This window comes from Octopus bimaculoides, chromosome 7 (assembly GCF_046866305.1).
Source record: "Octopus bimaculoides isolate indiv1 chromosome 7, ASM4686630v1, whole genome shotgun sequence".
NCBI classification, from domain to species: domain Eukaryota; kingdom Metazoa; phylum Mollusca; class Cephalopoda; order Octopoda; family Octopodidae; genus Octopus; species Octopus bimaculoides.
This window is the reverse complement of record NC_142934.1, coordinates 74734491-74757005: the sequence shown is the minus strand read 5'-3', so window position 1 is coordinate 74757005 and position 22515 is coordinate 74734491. Positions and strand designations below refer to the sequence as shown.

The 22515-nt window shown below is 38.0% G+C and overlaps 1 protein-coding gene across 2 annotated transcripts in view; it reads left to right on the top strand.

Annotated features, from left to right (window-relative positions):
* Positions 1-19695, top strand: part of LOC106882370 (hexosaminidase D) — a 37036-nt gene extending 17341 nt beyond the window's left edge. The window contains exons 10-16 of one of the 2 annotated variants that reach the window (XM_089355516.1): positions 1480-1675; positions 5904-5986; positions 8494-8575; positions 9714-9815; positions 15100-15186; positions 18164-18426; positions 19323-19695. In XM_089355516.1, coding sequence (XP_089211642.1) covers positions 1480-1675; positions 5904-5986; positions 8494-8575; positions 9714-9815; positions 15100-15186; positions 18164-18359 — 746 coding nt within the window. In that variant the 3' untranslated portion in view covers positions 18360-18426; positions 19323-19695. The remainder of the gene's footprint in view (positions 1-1479; positions 1676-5903; positions 5987-8493; positions 8576-9713; positions 9816-15099; positions 15187-18163; positions 18427-19322) is intronic. The other variant, XM_014933023.3, reaches the window with a different exon arrangement.
* The last annotated feature ends 2820 nt before the right edge of the window (positions 19696-22515 follow it).

Here is a 22515-nt window from a genome sequence, read left to right as displayed (position 1 = left end):
CAGTCATTGAACTGCTGCCATGCTGGAGCACTGCCGTGAAGGGTTTTGGTGAAACAAGACTTATTTTTACATTCTGTTACTTATTCTATCAGTCTCTTTTGCTAAACCAATAAGTTACAGGGGATGTAAGCAAACAAACACTGATTGTCAAGCAGCCGAGAGATAGATTCAAACACAAAATCACACATGCACGCATGCACACACACACACACACACACACACACACACACACACACACAATAGGTTTCTCTCCCCCAGATCCACTCACAAGGAACACATATATTCAAGTTGCCACAATGTGGGACAGAACTCAAAACCATGTGGTTGGGAAGCAAGCTGCTTACCACACAGCCATGCCTGCACCTATATGCACACTTCCTGGTGTTTTTCTCTCCATCCTAGCTCATTATGTCTACAATGTTATGCTTACATTTTACTGAGATTTTGACAGAGACTTTCCTTCAGTATTCTTTGATATTAAGTGCCAGCATACCCTCCACATCACTGTCATATTTCATACTTTGATCTTCAGGACTATCTTTTCAGCAGATTGCATTTTAAAATATTTATAGGCAGCTAGTATCGCAATGAATTTTTCCAGAAACCAGCTAATGATTCGAGTGACATAATCTATGTTAATTTTCCACTGAGTGCGTCCATACAGTTTTCATCTTCAGTTCACTCTCAAGACGTTTGTCTGGGGGCTATAGAAAAAAAAACCCTACCCAAGATGAGGTACCATGCAGTGGGACTGAACCTGAAACCCTATGGTAGAAAAATGATCTTCTTAACCACACAGTCATACCTGTGCCTGTGTGTGTACTTTATTTATTATTTTATATATATACACAGGCACAAGCATGGCTGTGTGGTAAGAAGCTGGCAGAAACGTTAGCACGCTGGGCAAAATGCTTAGCGGTATTTCGTCTGCCGTTACGTTCTGAGTTCAAATTCCGCCGAGGTCGACTTTGCCTTTCATCCTTTCGGGGTCGATAAATTAAGTACCAGTTGCGCACTGGGGTCGATATAATCGACTTAATCCCTTTGTCTGTTCTTGTTTGTCCCCTCTATGTTTAACCCCTTGTGGGCATAAAGAAATAAGAAGCTTGGTTCCCAACCACATGGTTCCAGGTTCAATTCCACTGTTTGACACCTTGGGCAAGTGTTTTCTACTATAGCCTTGGGCAACCAAAGTCTTGTGAGTGGATTTGGTAAATGGAAACTGAAAGAAACCTGTCATATATATGTATGTATGTGTGTGTGTGTGTATGTGTGTTTGTGTGTTTGTCCTCCCCCACTATCACTTGACAACCGGTGTTGTTGTGTTTGCATCCCCATAAGAATAAGTACTAGGATTAAAATAGAAGTACTGGGGTTGATTCATTCAATTAAAATTCTTCAAGGTGGTGCCCCAGCATGGCCGCAGTCCAACGACTAAAACAAATAAATACGATAAACAAGACATGTATATTTTTGCAGATATTTGGGACCGTTATTCCAAAGTATTTCCAAACATTTGGTTCGCAAGTTCTTTCAAAGGTGCTACCAGTTCTTCTGCCTACTTGACGAATATTATGTATCATGTCGACAACCATCTTGCCTGGTTGAGTGTCATCAACCAAGAGAAACATAAATTCAAGAAGATCTGTGGTATTACTATAACAGGATGGCAAAGGTGAGTGGCAGCTCTGGTGGTGATGTTGTTGTTGTTGTTGTTGGTGGTGGTGGTGGTGTTGTTAGTGGTACTCGTGATAGTAGTCTTAGGGAAGGTAAATTGCTGCAGTGTTGTTGTTATTGGTGGTGATAGTGGTGGTAGCTGTAGTAGTATCTGATAATTAGCTGTGCTAGTAGTAGTGGTGGTGGTGGTTGCAATAGAAGTGGTAGAGGTGATGGTGGTGGATTATGTGTTGAAGTAACGAATGTGATTGCAAAGTTGTAGTGGTACCAGTAGTAGGAGCAATAGTAGTAGTGGTGGTGATGGTGATAGTAATAGCAGTAGTAGTCATCTAAGTTTTGCTTTCTGAACTATAAAGTGGTAGTTAGAGAGTGAGATGCCTACAGTAAGATAGTTATGTGCCTACATCTGTCAAGAAGTACACAGAAAAATGGCTGAATAGAGAAGGCATTCCACTGCCGGCTCAAAAGTCATCACCATTAAATGTCCACATTTTTGTGCTGGCATGGATCACATGGAATTCATTGAGGCAGATTTTCTACTGCTGGATGCCTTTCCTGTTACCAAGTGAAGGCGCGTGGCTTAGTGGTTAGGGTGTTGGACTCATGATCGTAAGATTGTGGTTTTGATTCCTGGACCAGGTGATGCATTGTGTTCTTGAGTGAAACACTTCATTTTATGTTGCTCCAGTCCTTTTAGCTTTCAAAAATGAGTAACCCTGTGATAGACCAGCATCCTGTCCAGGTGGGGAATATATATGCCATGGAAACTGGGAAACTGGCCCTTATGAGTTGCTATGATTTGAGAAGGTAACTTAACCTTTTTACCTTCCTGTTACCAACCCTTACCTGTTTCCAAGCAAGGTAATATTTCCCTATGGCCATAGCCAGATATGGTATCCACAGTTGACTGGGAACGAACAACATCGCTTATATGACAGTGATGCTCGTTTACAACCATCTCATGATGTCAGGACAAGGGTACATGCAAACACACAAAACACAATATGTAGATCATCATCAGCATCTGCATCAGCATCCTCATCAGCATCATCATCATTATCTTCATCATCATCATCATCAGTCCAGGGAAAGCCAAAGTGGGGATCCATGAATACCTGATCAGTCCATCCCCTAAAAAACCCACGTCTTTGAATTGTGATGGGACCACTCCTACCTCCCTAGGGATCAGAAAGCAGTTTTGCAAAATTTCTCTTGTAGGCCCTGTCTCTCTACACGACTGAATCTCAAGTAACAACATCCAAGAACAATGCCAGCAACAGCCAACCATTGCAGACTATGTCTGGCAGTACAGGTTACAGTGGTTTAGCCACATCTGCAGGATGAACACTGGAAGTCTACTACACCAACTTTTGTAGCAGAAATGACCTATGGAATGAAGAATCCAGCACAGTACACCAAAGAAGACATGGGCAAAACAAAATGAGGAAGACCTGGAGCCATAGTCCCTCAACCATGAGCATACTAAGGCCACTGCCATGAATCAGAAATTATTGAATAATATTATCATCGGAGTCTGTCATCCAGTAGCACCCACAGCAGTATATTGGTTGAGAGGACAACCACCTCCTCCGGTCACCAGCTCGAGATTAAAGAAGAAGAAGGCTCTGTCTTTCATCATCTTAATGCCAAAATGACAGACCTAAGCATTAACCCTTAAAATTCCCTTGCGGTTAAGAGACATCTGCAATTTTATATTGTTTCTGTTGAGGACTGCATATGTTACAGTCTATGTGTAAGTGTGCATGTGTCCATCTATTTAATCAAAAGGAGTATGGCTTTCAAGTGTCCACTTAAAACTGAGCCATACAGAAACTTTATATACATTTGTCTAGGACACAGAGTTAGAGTGGAAAAACTAGTTGGTGTTTGAGGATCAGAAATAATACAATTAGATTATTGATTTATTGATCTGCCCACTGCTTTAGGATAATGTTAGCATCTATTAACTAGTATCATCATTGTTATCATCTCTATCATTATTACCACCATTATCATCATCAATTGTTACCATCACTATCATCATCATTATCATCATCATCAGCAGCAGTATCATCATCATCATCTTCATCACATCATCATCATCATTACCATCATAATTAATATCATTACAGTCATCATCGTCATTATCATTATCACCATTATAATTAATATTATCATCATTGTTACCAAGGTGTTGAGACTGGACAAAATACGTAGTGACATTTCTTCCTTCTCTTTACATCCTGAGTTCAAATACTAACTTTTGTCCTTTCAGTATCAATAAAATAAGTACCAGTTGAGTACTGGGGTCAATGTAATTTGACTTTGCCCTCCCCTTAAAATTGCTGGCCTTGTGCCAAAATGAGAAAAAAATTGTTATTATCACCATCTTCATAACTATCAATATCATCATTTTCATTATTACCTTCATTAGGACAGCGAGAATGGCAGAATCATTAGCACATCAGACAAAATACTTGGGAGTATTTTGATTGTCTTTATGTTCTGAGTTAAAATTATGCCGAGCTTGACTTTGCTTTTCGTCCTTTTTGAATTCATTGAAATAAGTAGCATTTGAGCACTGACGCCAAGGTAATTAATTAGCTCCAATCACCACCTCAACCACACACACACACACACACACACACACACATACATACATACATCTATAGTACATTAAAAGTCAGATTGAATCTTGCTTGTTTGCTTGCTTGCAATGTTACTCAGCCAAGCTGGTGCAAAATGGGAAAATACTCTGAATTAAATTTGCCCTGAAATGTAAATACAAATGGAATGAAACAAATTTTGTGTAAATCAGATAAGTGGTTGGTAAGATATTAAGGGTTTTCAGGGTATAAATGTCCAAAATGGCACATAATGGGAAAAATCTCCGAAATTGACTTAATCATGAAAGGGAAGTAACTCTTACCTTTCGATTAGATAGTGACTTGACAATGAAAAAATATGATTTGTTTTTTTACAGTAAATGTTTCTGCTTTTGCTTTTTTTAAACACTATATTTTAATCATTTACAAATATTTTTAAGTGAATGTAATTTCAAAAATGTAAGTTGTTTATACAATAATTATTAATGTTTTAGCTTTCTTTAAACAAACAATATTTTAATGTTTTTTAAAATTATTTTCAAGTGAATACTATTACAAAATATTTTTTTGACATAAATATTTTGTAAAAGACCCATTCGTAACTTTAGTGTGAAATAATTTTTTTCCATAGGTTTTTTGGAGTGTATTCAACGTATCTCACTTCCAAAAATTTGGCTGCTATTTCTAGCACACCCTGCTACCACGTAACTGCTATTTGCAATAAAAGACTCGAAATACCTGTTACATGGTAGCAGGGCATGCAAGAAATAGCAGCCAAATCTTTCGTTTTCTGGCGAAAGGAGCTGCTTAGGCATGATTTTAATGTCACATTCATTGAAAACATGCAAAATAACCTGGAAAAGAAAAAAAAAACCCCTCAAAATAAAACTCTGTTGCTGGGAAACTCAGATTTTTCCCGGTGACCAAACCTACACTAGAAAGGGTTATTGGTTTCAAATTGACACAAGGCTAGAAATTTTGGGCAAATTACGTCAATCCGAGCAGTCAACTGGTACTTATTTTATCAACACTGAAAGGATGAAAGGCAAATTCAACCTCATCAGAATTTAAACACAGAATGTAAAGACAGATGAAACGCTAATCAGTTGAGAGTCAGAAAAACGTGATGCAGCATTTGTTCCATTTCTTTACATTCTAAGTTTGAATCCCAACTTTCCCTTTCATCTCCCTAATCAAGTATTAATATATACCCTTTTCATTTTCCCTATTTTACAGCTGTTTCTGGGATATCCCCGAGTGTAGGATATTTCTTCATCAGAGACAAATAGGAAAAAATAGGGAAAATGAGAAGGGTATATATTAATATATATTTTTCCCTATTTGTCTCTGATGACAAAATATCCCATACTCGGGGATATCCCAGAAACAGCTGTAAGACTGAATTATTTCCAATGATAATAATGTTTATGACTTGAGATGTTTGCCTTGCCTTAATGTTTTGTTGTCCTCTTTGACACCAACAACATCTGACCTGTATCTTCAGCAATATTCCTATCAATACAGCCTATCAATAGGGTGTATAAACATGTGTGTGGCATGAATGTTTGTCTGCAATATAAGATAACCTTCTGTAATAACATCCAATATCATTCTCTGCAGGTTTGACCATTTTGCTGTCCTCTGTGAGATGCTGCCTCAGGCATTACCGTCCCTTGCTGTCTGCTTACATGTCCTGAAGTGTGGTAAGTCTCAGCATCACTGACACTGCTGCCACCATCACCACCACCACCACCACCACCACCACCACCACCACCACCACCACCACCACCACCACCATCATTGAAAATATTTCTTTAGCCATCATCTTTAGACATCATTTTCATCCCCATCATCAATGTCTCACCTGCCATCAAGCTAATAAAGGACCTTATAGTGAAGGTGCATGGCTTAGTGGTTAGGGGTATTTAAATCACAATTGTAAGGTTGTGAGTTCAATTCTCAGCAGCACATTGTGTCCTTGAGCAAGACACTTTATTTCATGTTGCTCCAGTCCATTCAGCTGGCACAAATGAGTTGTACCTGTATTTCAAAGGGCCAGCCTTGCCACATTCTGTGTCATGCTGGATCCCTCTGAGAACTAGATTAAAGGTATGCGTGTTTGTAGAGTGTTCAGCCACTTGTATGTTAATTTTATGAGCAGGCTGTTTGGTCAATTGGATTAACTGAAACCCTCATCATCATAACCAACAGAGTGCCAGTTTTAAAGGCCCTTAATGTTGCTACTCACCTTCAAAGATGTGCAAGTATGTGGCTTAATGGTTAGGGTGTTAGATTCATGATCCTAAGATTGTGGTTTTGATTCCTGGACCAGGGGACATTTTGTTTTTGAACAAAAACACTTTATTTCATGTTACTCCAGTCCACTCAGCTGGCAAATCTGAGTAACCCTGCAGTGGACTGGCATCTCATCCAGGGGAATATATGCACCATGGAAATCAGGAGACTGGCCCTGTAAGTGTATATGACTAGAGGAGCATTGTTATCAACTTCAAAGAGATAACAGTCAAACTTGCCTCGGATAACACTATAATATCTTTAAAAATAAAAGAACACACTAAATAATATAGGCTTATTTACTGGAGAAAATGAGTTTCTCAATGCTGGATCATAGGTCTGCTTCATCATAAGTCTTTGATTAGAGATGACTTGGTGTAAAATAGCAATAATGTATCTAATTCAACTCATATGTCTACTTCAACTATTCTGCAATCTACGTCTACCAGAGTTTCCTCCTATCACTAATATTAACTACCTTCTTTCATATATGTATTTCAGTTCTGCTGTAATCTATGTCTAGCACTACTGCTTTCTATCACCAGCCTTTCACCATAGCATATCTAAATATGGCTGCAAGTTCTGGTGAAGTACCTTATAAAATATGGACATCAGGAACTTGCTCAATGCATGATAGCACCACTTATTAGATTTTACTATATATATATATATATATATATATATATATATATATATATATATATATATATATAATAATATTAGGGACAAAATCCAAAATTACAGGTAAAAACTCAATTAAAATCAATTTATAAAAAATTAAAATTAAATTGAGCTTTATAGATAAAATATATATAAAATATATAGTTTTAGGGAAAATAACCAAGTTTCAAGAACTCATCGATGAAAATCCACTATCACATATAGAAAAATTAATAATTAAAAGCACAATAAATGAGTATAATATAAAGTAAAGTAAATATCATAAGATAAATATAATATTTATTATATTTATCTTATGATTTATCTATATGTGATAGTGGATTTTCATCGAGGAGTTCTTGAAACTTGGTTATTTTCCCTAAAACTATATATTTTATATATATATATATATATATATATATATATATATATATATATATATATAATCATAGTTGTGGCTGATACTGGTGTCATATAACTCTCACCTCTGCTGGTGGTGCATAAAAGCACCCATGTCGGTGGCACATAATAGCAGCTGTGTCGGTGGAATGGAAAAAGCACCCATCACACTCTTGAAGTGGTTGGAGTTAGGAAGGGTATCCAGCCATAGAAACCAAGCGAAATCAGACTGGAACCTGGTGCAGCTCTCCAGCTTACCAGTTCCGGTCAAACCATGTAACCCATCCCAACATGGAAAGCAGATGCTAAATGATGATGATGATGAATTAAATGGGGCACATAATACTCACTATTTTAGGATATATCTTCTGACCTTTTCTTGGATCACATAAAATATTGACTGATTCTAGGATGGTGTTGCAGATATATTCTACTTTTAACCCTTTGCCTGCTCAAAGCATTTTTATGAGTTTGTCCAAACATCCATGCTTGTTTTCAGACTTTTAGTTAACTTTTGTTTCATACGTTCTGAGAAATAAAAATGTTTTCCTTTCAAATGTCCCAAGTTATTCTGGTGGTTGGAAATAATCTAGAATACTTGTCATATATGATGCATGGACACCATGAAAATATGTTCCTCATATCATATGTTATACACATGGCAGGCAAAGGATTAACTGGAATGTACTTTTCATCCACAACAGTATGGATATAATTTTTAGAAGAAATTTCAGTATTTGTATATTATTTTAATAATTGGCTTTACAACTGGATACTGTTCCTCTTTATTACTAACCCTTTCACCTGTGAAGTAGGAATGAAATAAATTCATGATTCTCACTTATTTTACTTTCAGGAACATTCAATTCTGATATTCACTTAACAGTTTCAAAGGAGCTGGAATTTGAACCTACACTGCCTCTTATCCCAGATAGAACGTATGTTTACATTTATTGCATCTTAAATTCAAGTATTAAACTACATATTTTAAAATATATTTGGTCCTTTTGGATAAGAATTTCAGGCTAGTGAGGTTAAAACCACAGATTTCAAATGTGATTGTAAACAGTCTCAGTACTAGTGTGATCCAATCACTTCCTAGAATGGAGGACCTCTAAAGCACTGAACCAAAGAAGTTTCCATGGAGGTCACTCAACCTGCAAAAACTAACGGTTGAAATGGTCAATTTATTTCTTTTCTTTTCATTTGGATGCCATTTCTATCATTCAAATGTAAAAAGAAATAATATTAGGCAATCTGTTAAAAGCAGGCTTATGTACTTTGTCTCAGTGTACAACAAGCTGGCTAGAGTAAGATTTGAAATCATAACCAAGTGGTCTGAACAAGAATGATTTGTAGACAGTGTAAATCCTGACAGATTGTTAACAATAAAACTAGTCAATTGGATCAATAAATTAAGTACCAGTTGAGTACTGAGTCCAATGTGATCAACTAACTCTCTCTTGCAAGATTTCTCATTTTCTGCCTAAAAAGGATTATTATCACCACCATCATCACATGATAATAATGATGCCACGTGTCAGCCCAAGGTTTCAAATATTGGGAACAGCTATAATGGTAGGAACAAAGTTGTTTTAAACGGACCTTGGTATTTGACTGGTATTTAATTTATCACAGCTGTTTATGCAACTGTTGAATTTACTAGAAATAATAGACAAATCTTCCTGAAATCATACTCTGTGTGTGTGTGTGTGTGTGTGTGTGTGTGTGTGCACATACCCTTGTCTTGACATCACATGATGGTTACAAATGAACATCACTATTGTACAAGTAATGTTATCCAGTTTCAAATTTGCTATAGAAAAGCATGTCTGACTATGGAGAAATGTTACCTAGACTGGAAGCCTGTGAGGGTTGGTAACAGGAAGGGCATCCAGCTGGCTCATGCAAGCATGGAAGAGTAGATGTTAAATGATGATGATGATGATGATGACATCAAAACTGAAATACCAGATAAAGAATACCCACTCTGGGTTTTTTTTCATAAATGTTGATGTAATTCAGTTATCTCTTGATTAAATTATAATGTTTTTTTCTCTCTCTACTTCTCTCCAGTATATTTCCAAAGTGTAAATTTCCTGGGAGTGACATCTATCTACAAATGCTAGACTTCTTGCGATTCGAACTTGACTACAACGAATATATACATAGCGACAGGTAAGACGTTTGCTCAGTATATTGGTGTGGGATCAAAAACTAAACGTCAAAAAAAAAAAAAAAAATTGTGTAATTGTGCTCTGCCACAGTTATGTCCCTTCGTACCCAAGCTGATTTCGCCGCCATCTCTTGATGAGATTTGATATAAACAATCAGTACAAGACAATGCATATTATTGATATGATATTAATATGGGCGCAAGAGTGACTGTGTGGTAAGAAGTTTGCTTTTCAACCACATGGTTCCCAGTTCAGTCCTACTGCATAGAAAGTACCTTGGGCAAGTGTTTACTACTATACCACCATGCCGACCAAAGCCTTGTGAGTGGATTTGGTAGACAGAAACTGAAAGAAGCCCATCATGTGTGCATGTGTGTGTGTGTCCTCTGCCAACACATGACAAATGTGTGTTAGTTTGTTTACATCCCCAAAACTTGGCAGTTCAGCAAAGGAGACTGATAGAAAGACAATACCAGACTTAGAAAGTAAGTACTAGGATCGATTTGTTCAGCTAAGCCCATCAAGGTAGTACCCCAGCATGGCCACTGTCTAATAACTGAAACAAATGATAAAAGATAATATTAATATAAGATTCCTTCAAGGCAATACGAGAATGACCATTGTCCACCAATTGAAACCGATAGATGAATAAAAGAATGTGCTCCAATACCACAAAGTCACAGTGCTTCTACTCAAGGTATATGAGTTTATTCTTCAGAATCAGCACAGAAACCCACATTTCTGTGGAAGAAGAAGGAGGAGGGGGAGGAGGAGAAGAGGCTAATGTGAAAGAAATTATAAGTTCGTTTTTGAACTTCCTCAGATGTTTCTAGATTTACTGTTTTTCTGTCAGCCGTCACTGATATTGTTAAGAAAGTGTACAGAACACTCTCTCTCTCTCTCTCCCTCACACACACACATATGTATTTATGGTGGCACTCCTTCGCTTACGACGTCGAGGGTTCCAGTTGATCCGATCAACGGAACAGCCTGCTCGTGAAATTAATGTGCAAGTGGCTGAGCACTCCACAGACACCCTTAACGTAGTTCTCTGGGAGATTCAGCATGACACAGTGTGACAAGGCTGACCCTTTGAATTACAGGCACAACAGAAACAGGAAGTAAGGGTGAGAGAAAGTTGTGGTGAAAGAGTACAGCAGGGTTCGCCACCATCCCCTGCCGGAGCCTCGTGGCGCTTTAGGTGTTTTCGCTAAATAAACACTCAACGCCTGGTCTGGGAATCGAAACTGCGATCCTACGACCACGAGTCCGCTGCCCTAACCACTGGGCCATTGCGCCTCCACATGTATTTATATGTATTTATATATATACATTTGATGTGTTATTATGTATATTTCAAGTGGTGAGCTGGCAGAATCATTGGCACACTGTAGGAAGTGCTTAGCAGTATTTCATCCGACACTACATTCTAAGTTCAAATTCCACCGAGGTCGACTTTGCCTTTCATCCTTTCGCAGTTGATAAATTAAGTACCAGTCAGGTACTGGGGTCGATGTAATCAACTATGCCCCTCCCTACATATTCCAGGCCTTATGCCTATAGTAGAAAGGATTATTTATATTAAGTAAAGGCAGTGAGCTGGCAGAAACGTTAGCACGCCGGGAGAAATGCTTAGTGGTATTTCGTCTGCCATTACATTCTGAGTTCAAATTCTGCCAAGGTCGACTTTGCCTTTCATCCTTTCGGGGTCGATAAATTAAGTACTGGGGTTGATATAATCGACTTAATCCTTTTGTCTGTCCCCTCTATGTTTAGCCCTTTCAATAAAGAAATAAGAATTGCTAGCATGCTGGATGGAATGCTTAGTGGTATTTCACCCATTACTACATTCTGAATTCAAATTCCCCTGAGGTCAACTTTACCTTTCAACCTTTTGGGGTTGATGAAATAAGTACCAGTTGAGAACTGGGGGGTCAATGTAATCAACTTACTCCCTCCCCCAAAATTATTGACCTTGTGCAAAAATTTGAAATCATCACTATCATCATTATTATTATTATAATTATTATTATAATTATTATTATTATTATTATTATTATTATTATTATTAAGGCGGAGAGCTGACAGAATCATTAGCATGCCAGGCAAAATGTTCAGTAACATCTCATCCATCTTTTACATTCTGAGTTCAAATTCCACCGAGGTCGACTTTACTTGTTATCCTTTTGAAGTCGATAAAATAAGTACCAGTTAAACACTGGGGTCGATGTAATTGACTTACCCACTTCCCATGAACTTGCTGGCCTTGTGCCAAAATTTGAAATCATCATCATCATCATCATCATCATCATTATTATTATTATTATTATTATTATTATTATCATGATTTTAAAAAGGCAGCAGGCTGGCAGAATCAATAGCACGCCGAGCAAAATGTTTAGCGGTATTTCACCCGTCTTTATGTTTGAAGTTCAAATTACACCATTTCATCCTTTCAGGGTCAATGAATTAAATACCAGTAAAACACTGGGGTCAATGTAATCGATTAGTCCTCCCACACCAAATTTCAGGCTTTATACCTTCAGTAGAAAGGATTATCATTATTATTATTATTATTATTATTATTATTATTATTATTATTATTATTATTATTATTAAGGCGGTAAGCTGGCAGAATCATAAGCATGCCGGCCAAAATGCTTAGTGGCATTTTGTTCATCTTCACATTCTGAGTTCAAATTCCACTATGCCCTCAGGGTAGATAAAATAAGTACCAGTTGAGCAATGGGGGTCAATGTTTTCAAGTTAGCTCTCCCCCAAAATTGCTGACCTTGTGCCAAAATTTGTAATCATTATTATTTTTATTATTATTCATTTTGTTCATCATTCATCGTTATCTATTTAATTTAATTCTAGGAAAAAAAAAAATATATATGTATATATAGACACAGGAGTGGTTATGTGTCGGTCTATTTGCTGTGTTGATTTTTGACGAGTTGGGAGGAGTTTTTGGCGCTGTTTGGCAGCAGTTTGTCAGTGAGTGTTATACCAGTAGAAAAAGATGTATTCAGACCTTAGCGAGTATGAGCTGTCCTCAGAAGAGGAGGAGCTTGTTAAGGCAGTAAATAGAATGGACGAACATTTGGAAAAAGTAAAGAATTTTGCTGACCAACTCCATCCCACTCAAGACCACTCAGACCCACCCTCCCCATACATACACCAAACCCACCCACCCCCTCTCCCCACGGGAAAAAAGAAGAAAGAACATTCCTGGAAAGTTCTGAGGATGGGGGATGAAATACTTCCGGGAAAGTTCCAAGGAAGGGTAGGTGGAATAACTTCCTGGAAAGTTCCGAGGAGGGGTGAATTACATCCTGCAAAGTTCCGAGGAGTGGGAGGAAATATTTCCTGGAAAGTTCCGAGGAAGGGGAGTAATTACTTCCTGGAAAGTTCCAATGAAGGAGAGGAGGGGGAAGGAATTACTTCCTGGAAAGATCCGAGGGGGAGTAATTACATCCTGGAAAGTTCTAAGGCAGGGAAGGTGGCGAATAATTACTTCCTGGAAAGTTCCGAGGAGGGGATGAAATACTTCCTGGAAAGTTCCAAGGAGGGTGAATTACTTTCTGGAAAGTTCAGAGGAGGGGAAGTTATTACTTCCTGAAAAGTTCCGAGAAGGGGATGGATTACTTCCTGGAAGTTCCGAGGAGAAGCATGAAATACTTCCTGGATACTTCCAAGGGGGAAGAATTCTTCCTGGAAAGATCCGAGGAGGAAGAGTAATTGCTTCCTGGAAAGTTCCGAGTAGGGGTAATTACTTCCTGGGAAGTTCCAAGGAAGGGGGGAATTACTTCCTGTAAAGTTCCGATGGTGGGGCGAATTACTTCTTGGAAAGTTCCGAGGAGGGGGTTAATTATTCCTGGAAAGTTCCAAGGAAGGGGAGGAATAACTTCCTGGAAAGTTCCGAGTAGAAGGGGCGAATTAATTCCTGGGAAGTTCCGAGGAAAGGGAGTAATTACTTCCTGGAGAGTTCAGAGGTGTGTGAGTAATTACTTCCTGGAAAGTTCCAAGGAAGGCGAGGATGAGCTACTTCCTGGAAAGTTCCGAGGAGGCGATAAAATACATCCTCGAAAGTTCCAAGGAGAGGGGAGAAATTACTTCCTGGAAAGTTCCGAAGAGGGAGGAGAAATTACTTCCTGGAAAGTTCCGAAGAGGGAGGAGTAATTACTTCCTGGATAGTTCCGAGGAGGGGGAGTAATTACTTCCCGGAAAGTTCCAATGAAGGGGAGGAGGGGATGAATTACTTCCTGAAAAGTTCCAAAGAGGGAGGAGTAATTACTTCCTGGATAGTTCCGGGGAGGGGTGTAATTACTTTCTGGAAAGTTCCAAGGAGAGGTGGAGGGGAATAACTTCCTGGAAAGTTCCGAGGAGAAAGGGGCGAATTATTTCCTGGAAAGTTCCGAGGAGGGGGAATAACTACTTCCTGGAAAGTTCAGACGAGGGGGTAATTACTTCCTGGAAGGTTCCAAGGAAAGGGAAGAGGTGGATGATCTACTTCCTGGAAAGTTCCGAGGAGGTGATGAAATACTTCCTCGAAAGTTCCAAGGAGAGGGAGAGGGGAGGAATTACTTCCTGGAAAGTTCTGCAGAGGGAGGAGTAATTACTTCATGGATAGTTCCGAGGAGGGGGTAATTACTTCCTGGAAAGTTCCAAGGAATGGGGGTTTATTACTTTCTGGAAAGTTCAGAGGTGGGGGAGTAATTACTTCCTGGAAAGTTCTGAGGAGGGGAATGAGCTACTTCCTTTTACTTATTTAAATTAATTTCCGTATATTACTGGTTCTGTTACTGGTTATATTCGGAGAAATAAAGAGCAGAGTCAACTCTGACATGATATCATCATCATCATTTGATGTTCATGTTCCATGCTGGAATGGCTTGGACAGTTTGACAAGGATCCACTGAGTCAAGGATTGCATTGTACTCTGGTGTCTGTTTTGGCATGGTTTCTACGTTTGGATGCCTTTCTTAATACCACCCACCTTACAAAGTGTACTGGATGTTTTTTAGTTGTGCTACGGCACTATTGAGGTCACCATGTAGCTCACAAGTCAACAAACCAATGGAGGGAAGATGGTGCTTCTGTATTTTACATGGGGGTTAAGAAAGAAGGAAGCAGTTGTGGTTGAGCTGACAAGTATTGAGGGGAGGAATACATGAGTTTGGGCACCTCTATAAAGTTGGTTACTCAGAGACTCTATTTGCATGGGAAAAGCAATAGTTAAGTTAGCGTTAACATATTTGATATAGTGTTGTTTTGTCTTACAGACGTCAGACATGGATGAATGACTATAACTTACAGCGTGGATTTCTTAATCCTGCACATCTACAACAGCTTCTTGATGAGGCACTGAGGTAAGTTCTTTCAGAGATTTCTTATCCTTTTCTTTCTCTTTGGTGCATCCCATGAACAAGTTCTGCAGTGTCTCATAAACTATATATAATGTATCTCGTTATCTAGACTTAAGATGTCCTGTTAATTAGATTTCAAATATCTTACTAGTAACATCTGTAACATTTAGTAATTGTATCTTTTAGCTTTTATTTGTTTTAAGTCACTGCATGGTACCTTGTGCAAATGTATTTTTCTATGGCCCTGGGATGATCAAAGCCTTGTGAGTGGATTTGGAAGATAGGAACTAAAAGAAACCTATCATATATACATATGTGTGTGTTTGTGTAAACTTTTGTTTTGACATCATTGTCGTGAAAAAGCATCACTGTTATACAAGTGATGTTCATTTCCAGTCTTTTGTTGTAAACATGTTTGGCCATGGGGAAATATTACCTTGCCTGGAAACAGGTGAGGGTTGGCAGCAGGAAGGGCATCTAGCCATAAAAATCTGTGTCAATAAATTCCATCTGATCCATACAAGCATGGAAAAGTGGATTTTAAAATGATGATGATGATGAACACAACTTCAACCTAACTTAATCTTTGATGAGTGTACAACATTCACCCACACCCAGAATATACACCCTGTTTGTTTGTTCCTAGCCAGTCAATTTATTACATTCATTGGAGTTTGTTGATTGTCCATCAGTGTCCGACAAGGATAAAATCAGTTTTCTCAGCAATGAGAGCACATGACTCAGCAGTTTAAAGCTGGAAGGACACAGGCAACCACAGGTATCACAACAATAGTCTGTTGACTGGATTGAGATGGACACTGCTCTGTGACTTCTTTCTCTTGCAGCAGTGAGGCACTGTTGCCAGTTCTCTTTGAAGGCAGCTGCTGTTCTTGAGGTGAAGGACCTCCACACTGATCTGTCTGTGGCAGGGGCTTCAAGTTCATGTGAACTAATGCTGCTCCATTTGAGGTTGCTTTTCAGTGTGTTCTTGTACCTCAGTTTAGGTCTTCCTTGTGTGTTACATTCCCTTACCAAATATGCAACACTTTCACTTAGCTCTCCGCGCATTTTATGCAATAGAGATTCAATGGTTTTTACCTCTATTTGATGTACTTCTCTGTCCTTGAATCTGTTTCTCTTAAACTCTGATCATGCTTGTAACCCTTTAGCATTTAAACCAGGCATTAACAGCCCAAATATACTACTTGTTTTATTTTCAAACTGGCCAGATCTAACCTCTCACACCTACCCTATGTATTCATTCTAAGAATAGATAATCATTTCATTGAAATCTCAAAACTACAAGATGGTTGATTCAAAACAAAGTGAATAAATAAGCATTATTTTTGACAAGGTAATCTGAATGTTAAAGGGTTAATGACGTCACTACTGTCATTCATCTCTCAAATCTTGACTATATGTTATTCTCTTAATATTTCCAAGTTCTTAAGACAGAAAATAGGCAGCATCATTAGTATGATGGGTGAAATGCTTAGCAGCGTTTCATCCATCTTTACATTCTGTGTTCAAATTCCACCATGGTTGACTTTGCCTTTCATTCTTTCAAGGTCAGTAAAATAAGTAGCAGTTGAACACTGGGGTCATTGTAATTGACTTACTCCTTCCTCTAAAATTGCTGGCCTTGTGCCAAAATTGGAAACCAATATTTCCAAATTCTCATTGTGTCACCTCTAGATTTTTCCAGATATTGTACACCCTTCAAACTAAACTATTCTTTTACCATTTACAATGGTGGTTCCACATTATTTCTTACATACCATGCTACACTAGAGTTTCTTATTCTCTAAATATATTCTTTACAACCCCTAACACCTTCCCCACTGCTCCACTTTCATACATGTGAAATAAATATTCCCAATAACATATCTGGAATATCATGTCCCAAATATGACCATTATATTTCAAATCTCCCTAAATTAATCTGACCTTCAGTCAGTCTATTTTAGGACCTTTCCACAATACTACTAAAGAGATATGACATTGTATTTAAGACAAGTCTTAGTCTTCTCTGACCTAAATTCTACCCCTACTGAAATATGTTGAAGTAAATATATCCTTCATGTTAGTTCTGTATATTTTTATCTAACTTTATCATACCTGAGTATTTATAACTTCTTTTCATACCTACTTCTTTTATATAATTCTTATCTGCTCCTTGTATATCAATATTTTCTACCCCAACTGTTTTGTCTTGTTTCATCACCAATTTAGGGATGTCTTCTCACATGCACACACTCACACATACACACACATACACACATACATAAATGCATACAAGCACATACACAAGCAATATACCCACACATATGTATGTATGTGTCTATATATATTCTTTTATTTTTTTATTTGTTTAAATCATTTGACTGTGGCCTTGCTGGAGCACCACCTTTTAGCCAAACAAATCGCCCCCAGGACTTATTCTTTGTAAGCCAAGTACTTATTCTATTGGTCTCCTTTTCTGAACCGCTAATTTACGAGGATGTAAATACACCAACATCAGCTGTCAAGCAACAATGGGGAACAAACGCAGACAAACAAACATATACTTATGCATATATATATATACGACGGGCTTCTTTCAGTTTCTGTGTACCAAATCCACTCACAAGGCTTTGGTCAGCCTGAGGCTATAGTAGAAGACACTTGCCCAAGGTGCCATGCAGTGGGAATGAACCCGGAACCATGTGGTTGGTAAGCGAGCTGCTTACCACACAGCCACTCCTGTGTCTATGTGTGTATATATATATATATATATATATATATATATATATATATATATATATATATATATATATATATATATATATATATATATATATATATATATATATATATATATATATATATATATATATATATATATATATATATATATATATATATCTTAAGAGATTCTTAGATATAGAGTGGTGTGTGTGTAATAATATAATCTGTGATAATTTAATAATTGTGTCCACAGGTTGTACGACTGTTTTCAACAATTGAAGTTTTCTATCCAGAAAAGTTTGATGTTGGTGTTTTATGAAGACACTGTCCAAGAATGGCTGTGTGTCAATATTGACCAGAAGCTAGATAAACTGAAGGAGTTGTTGGACAAGGGCTGCCCTCATTTGCCTGCACCACCACCACCACCACCAATGATTGCAGCAAAGTGATAATTTATATTTAGAGTGTGGACCTTATATTGCCCAGGCAGACTGTAGTTGTCAAACATCTTTACAGGTAAGTGTTGAATGGTTGTTTCATTGGGACCATGGAAATGTGGCTTCGTGATATAGTCTTGAAAGACTGGCCAGCTCAGAGCCCTGACTTAAATATCATCAAGCAAATGTGGACAGAACTGAAGAGAAGAGTTTGTCAAAAGAATCCATGCAGTCTAGAGGAGTTGTGGGAACACAACCACAGAGAATGGCATCTCAACCCTGTTAAGATGGTGAAGGATCTGTACACATCTCTTCCCATGCGCATTAAAGCAATTATTCAAGCTAAAAGAAGCCACACAAAATATTAACAATGTACAGTAACTTCTTGAAATGAGCATTATGTAATAAACTTTCATTATAGACATTTTTCTGTTGTAAAACACTGTATTTTGACTGGTTTATGTGAGATGGACGAAAACTTTTGCACAGCCATTTTTGGTGGCCGTTTTGCACCTTCCCCTCTCATTCAGAATCGCTGCTACAAAATATAATGATTATGTATGGAAATGACTCCAACAGAGCCAATGTTTCATCTGTAAGAAATGCAGTGCGAAACATCCACTTATAAGTTAGCAATTAGTAAAAATTTACAATAGTTTAAAGTGGCTGAAGACTTTTGCACAGTACTGTATGTATGTATATATGTATGTACGTGTGTACGTACGTACATACCAACACCACTTGTTTACATCCCAGTAACTTAGCAGTTCAGCAAAGAGAGACTGATAGAATAAGTACCAGGCTTAAAAAAAAAGTTCTGGGGTCAATTTCTTCGACTAAGGCGGTGTCTAGCCAGCAATACTTTAAGTCGCCAGACAATAACTGTTAACTTAGCAAACATTATTGTACTTGTCATTCTGTCTGTCTGTCTGTCTATCATTCTATCTGACTGTTTTTCTTTTCTTTCTTCTGCAGATTCCTACCAGAACTAACATATCGACCTTATCCTGATACTCTGACACTATTCAAATGCCTCTGGACCCACTAAGATCTCAAACATTTAAAAGTGTCACTCAGTATTTTTCAATCAACAGCATTTTCAGTGTCAATATAATTAATTGTGTAATTAATTTATTATTTAATAAAGCCATCAGCTTATCTTAAAACCACCAGTTCTTACCCAGAAGTTTCCTGTTAGGTTATTATTATTTTTTTATTATTCTTGCTTCTTTTAGTCTGAAGAACTGTAATGGCTTGTTAAGACATTTTTAAGACTTTTCTCTATGAACCAACATGCTATTCATTTCAATTCAATAAAATTTATTGCTTTTCTATTTACAGTGACAAATTTCTTTGTTAAAAATGATGTTTCATATGTTGCAATACTTTAGACTTATAGTAATATATTTTATTCAATGTCTTGCCATATGATAACAACTATGAACAAAAGTAAAGTAGAAGGCTTTTGTACAAATATTATTCTTCATCATCATCATCATCACCGCCACCACCAGCATTGTTGTTGTCGTCATCAGCATCATCATCATCGTCATCACCACCACCACCACCATCATCATTGTAGCCATCGTCATCATCATTATAATGTCCACTTTTCCCTGCTTGCTTGGGTCAGATGGAGTTTATTCAGGTGGATTTTTCCACAGCTGTGTGCCTTTCCTGTCACCAACCCTCACCTGTTTCCATGTAAGGTAATATTTTCCCATGGCCAGATATGTTCCTGCAAAATATTAGAAATGAATGGCATTGCTTTTATGACAGTGACAACCATTTTACGTGATGTCCAGACAAGGAGACACAAACATACACACATTCACACAAACATATATATATATATATATATATATAGGCGCAGGAGTAGCTGTGTGGTAAGTAGCTTGCTTACCAACCACATGATTCCGGGTTCAGTCCCACTGCATGGCACCTTGGGCAAGTGTCTTCTACTATAGCCTCGGGCCGACCAAAGCCTTGTGAGTGGATTTGGTAGATGGAAACTGAAAGAAGCCTGTCGTATATATGTATATGTGTGTTTATGTGTCTGTGTTTGTCCCCCCAACATCGCTTGACAACCGATGCTGGTGTGTTTACATCCCCGTAACTTAGCGGTTCGGCAAAAGAGACTGATAGAATAAGTACTAGGCTTAGAAAGAATAAGTCCTGGGGTCAATTTGCTCGACTAAAGGCGGTGCTCCAGCATGGCTGCAGTCAAATGACTGAAACAAGTAAAAGAGTAAATATATATCATCATCATCATCATCATCGTTTAACGTCCGCTTTCCATGCTAGCATGGGTTGGACGATTTAACTGAGGACTGGTGCAACCGGATGGCTACACCAGGCTCCAATCTAATTTGGCAGAGTTTCTACAGCTGGATGCCCTTCCTAACGCCAACCACTCTGAGAGTGTAGACATACACACACACATATATATATATATATATATATATATATATATATATATATATATATATATATATGTATATATATATATGTATATATATATATGTATATATATATATATGTATATATGTATATATATATGTATATATATATGTATGTATATATATATATGTATATGTGTAATGATTTATATATATCATCATCATATAACATCCGTTTTCCATGGTATGTGCTGGTATAGGCTGGATGATTTGACAAGTACTGGCTTCACTGTCTGTTTTGTCATGGCTTTTGTAGCTGGATGGCCTTCCTAATGCTGACCAACTTACAATGTGGATTAAGTGCTTTTCATGTGGCACCCGCACTCACACACACACACACACACACACACACATGATGGGCTTCTTTAAGCTTTGCTCTACCAAATCAACTCACAAGGCTCTGATTGATCTGGGGCTATAGTAGATACTTGTCCTAGGTGCTACACAGTGGGACTGAACCTGGGGTCATGAGGTTGGGAAGTAAACATCTTACCACGCAGCCATACTTGGGCTTTTTCTTTTTATCAACTAAATACATCAGTGTTTGTTAAGAGTCATGAGCTGCCAGAAGTTTTAGCATGCAGGGCAAAATGCTCAATGGCATATCTCCCGTCTTTAGATTCTGAGTTCAAATTCTCTCGAGGTCAACTCTGCCTTTCATCCTTATGGGGTCAACGAAATAAGTACCAGTTGAACGCTGGGCTCAATGTAATCGGCTATTCCACTTGTCCAAAATTTCAAGCCGTGTACTGGTAGTAGATTATTTATTCCAGCTTCTGAGTTCAAATCAGAACACATCTTTTGTTACCAGTTTTATGACAGTTATATGCAGCATAAAATGCATAGTCATGTTGATTGATTGAATCCCTCTGCATAAAGTATTGCCTTATCTGAGCAAATCACGTAATCAATGGGATGTGCATCATAACTAAAAAGCCCCTACATTTTCTCACAGAAGTGAATTTGACATTCCAAATCATTTTCACTTAGTGATTCTTTGGGTCTATAGACTGATGTTAAGCTACATATCAGCAAAGCTTGAATAACACTTCAATGTCTTAGCATAATATGGACATAAGCCTTAGTTCTTAGAGAATCTGAAAAAGAACTTCTTCCTTGTGGTAGATGAATCCGTGTTACTTTATGGTTTTTCCAATTGGCCACTAAAAAGAAGACTTGAAGCTATGCTCAATGGCTCTTGCATATGTTTTGTGCTATTTTGAATGTACCCTGAAAAGAACACCCCCACCAATGAAAGATTACACAATAAGCTACCTAAAATACCAAATATCATTTGAGAAAGAGGAGTCTGATTTGCTGAATTCTGGTGGAGAAGTAAAAGAAGCTGGTGACACTTTACCTTGGACACCAGTGAAGGCATATGGTTAGTGCATTGGGCTCACAATCATGAGGTAGTGAGTTTGATTCCTGGACTGGGTTGTGTGTTGTGTTCTTGAGCAAGACACTTTATTTCATGTTGCTCCAGTCCGCTCAGCTGTAGAAATGAGTTACAACATCATTGGTGCCAAGCTGTATTGGCCTTTGCCTTTCTCTTGGATAACATCGGTAGCATGGAGAGGGGAGGCTGGTATGCATGGGCATCTGCTGGTCTTCCATAAACAACCTTGCCCAGACTTGTGCCTCAGATGGTAACTTTCTAGGTGCAATCCGATGGTCATTCATGATTGAAGGAGATCTTTACCCTTCAC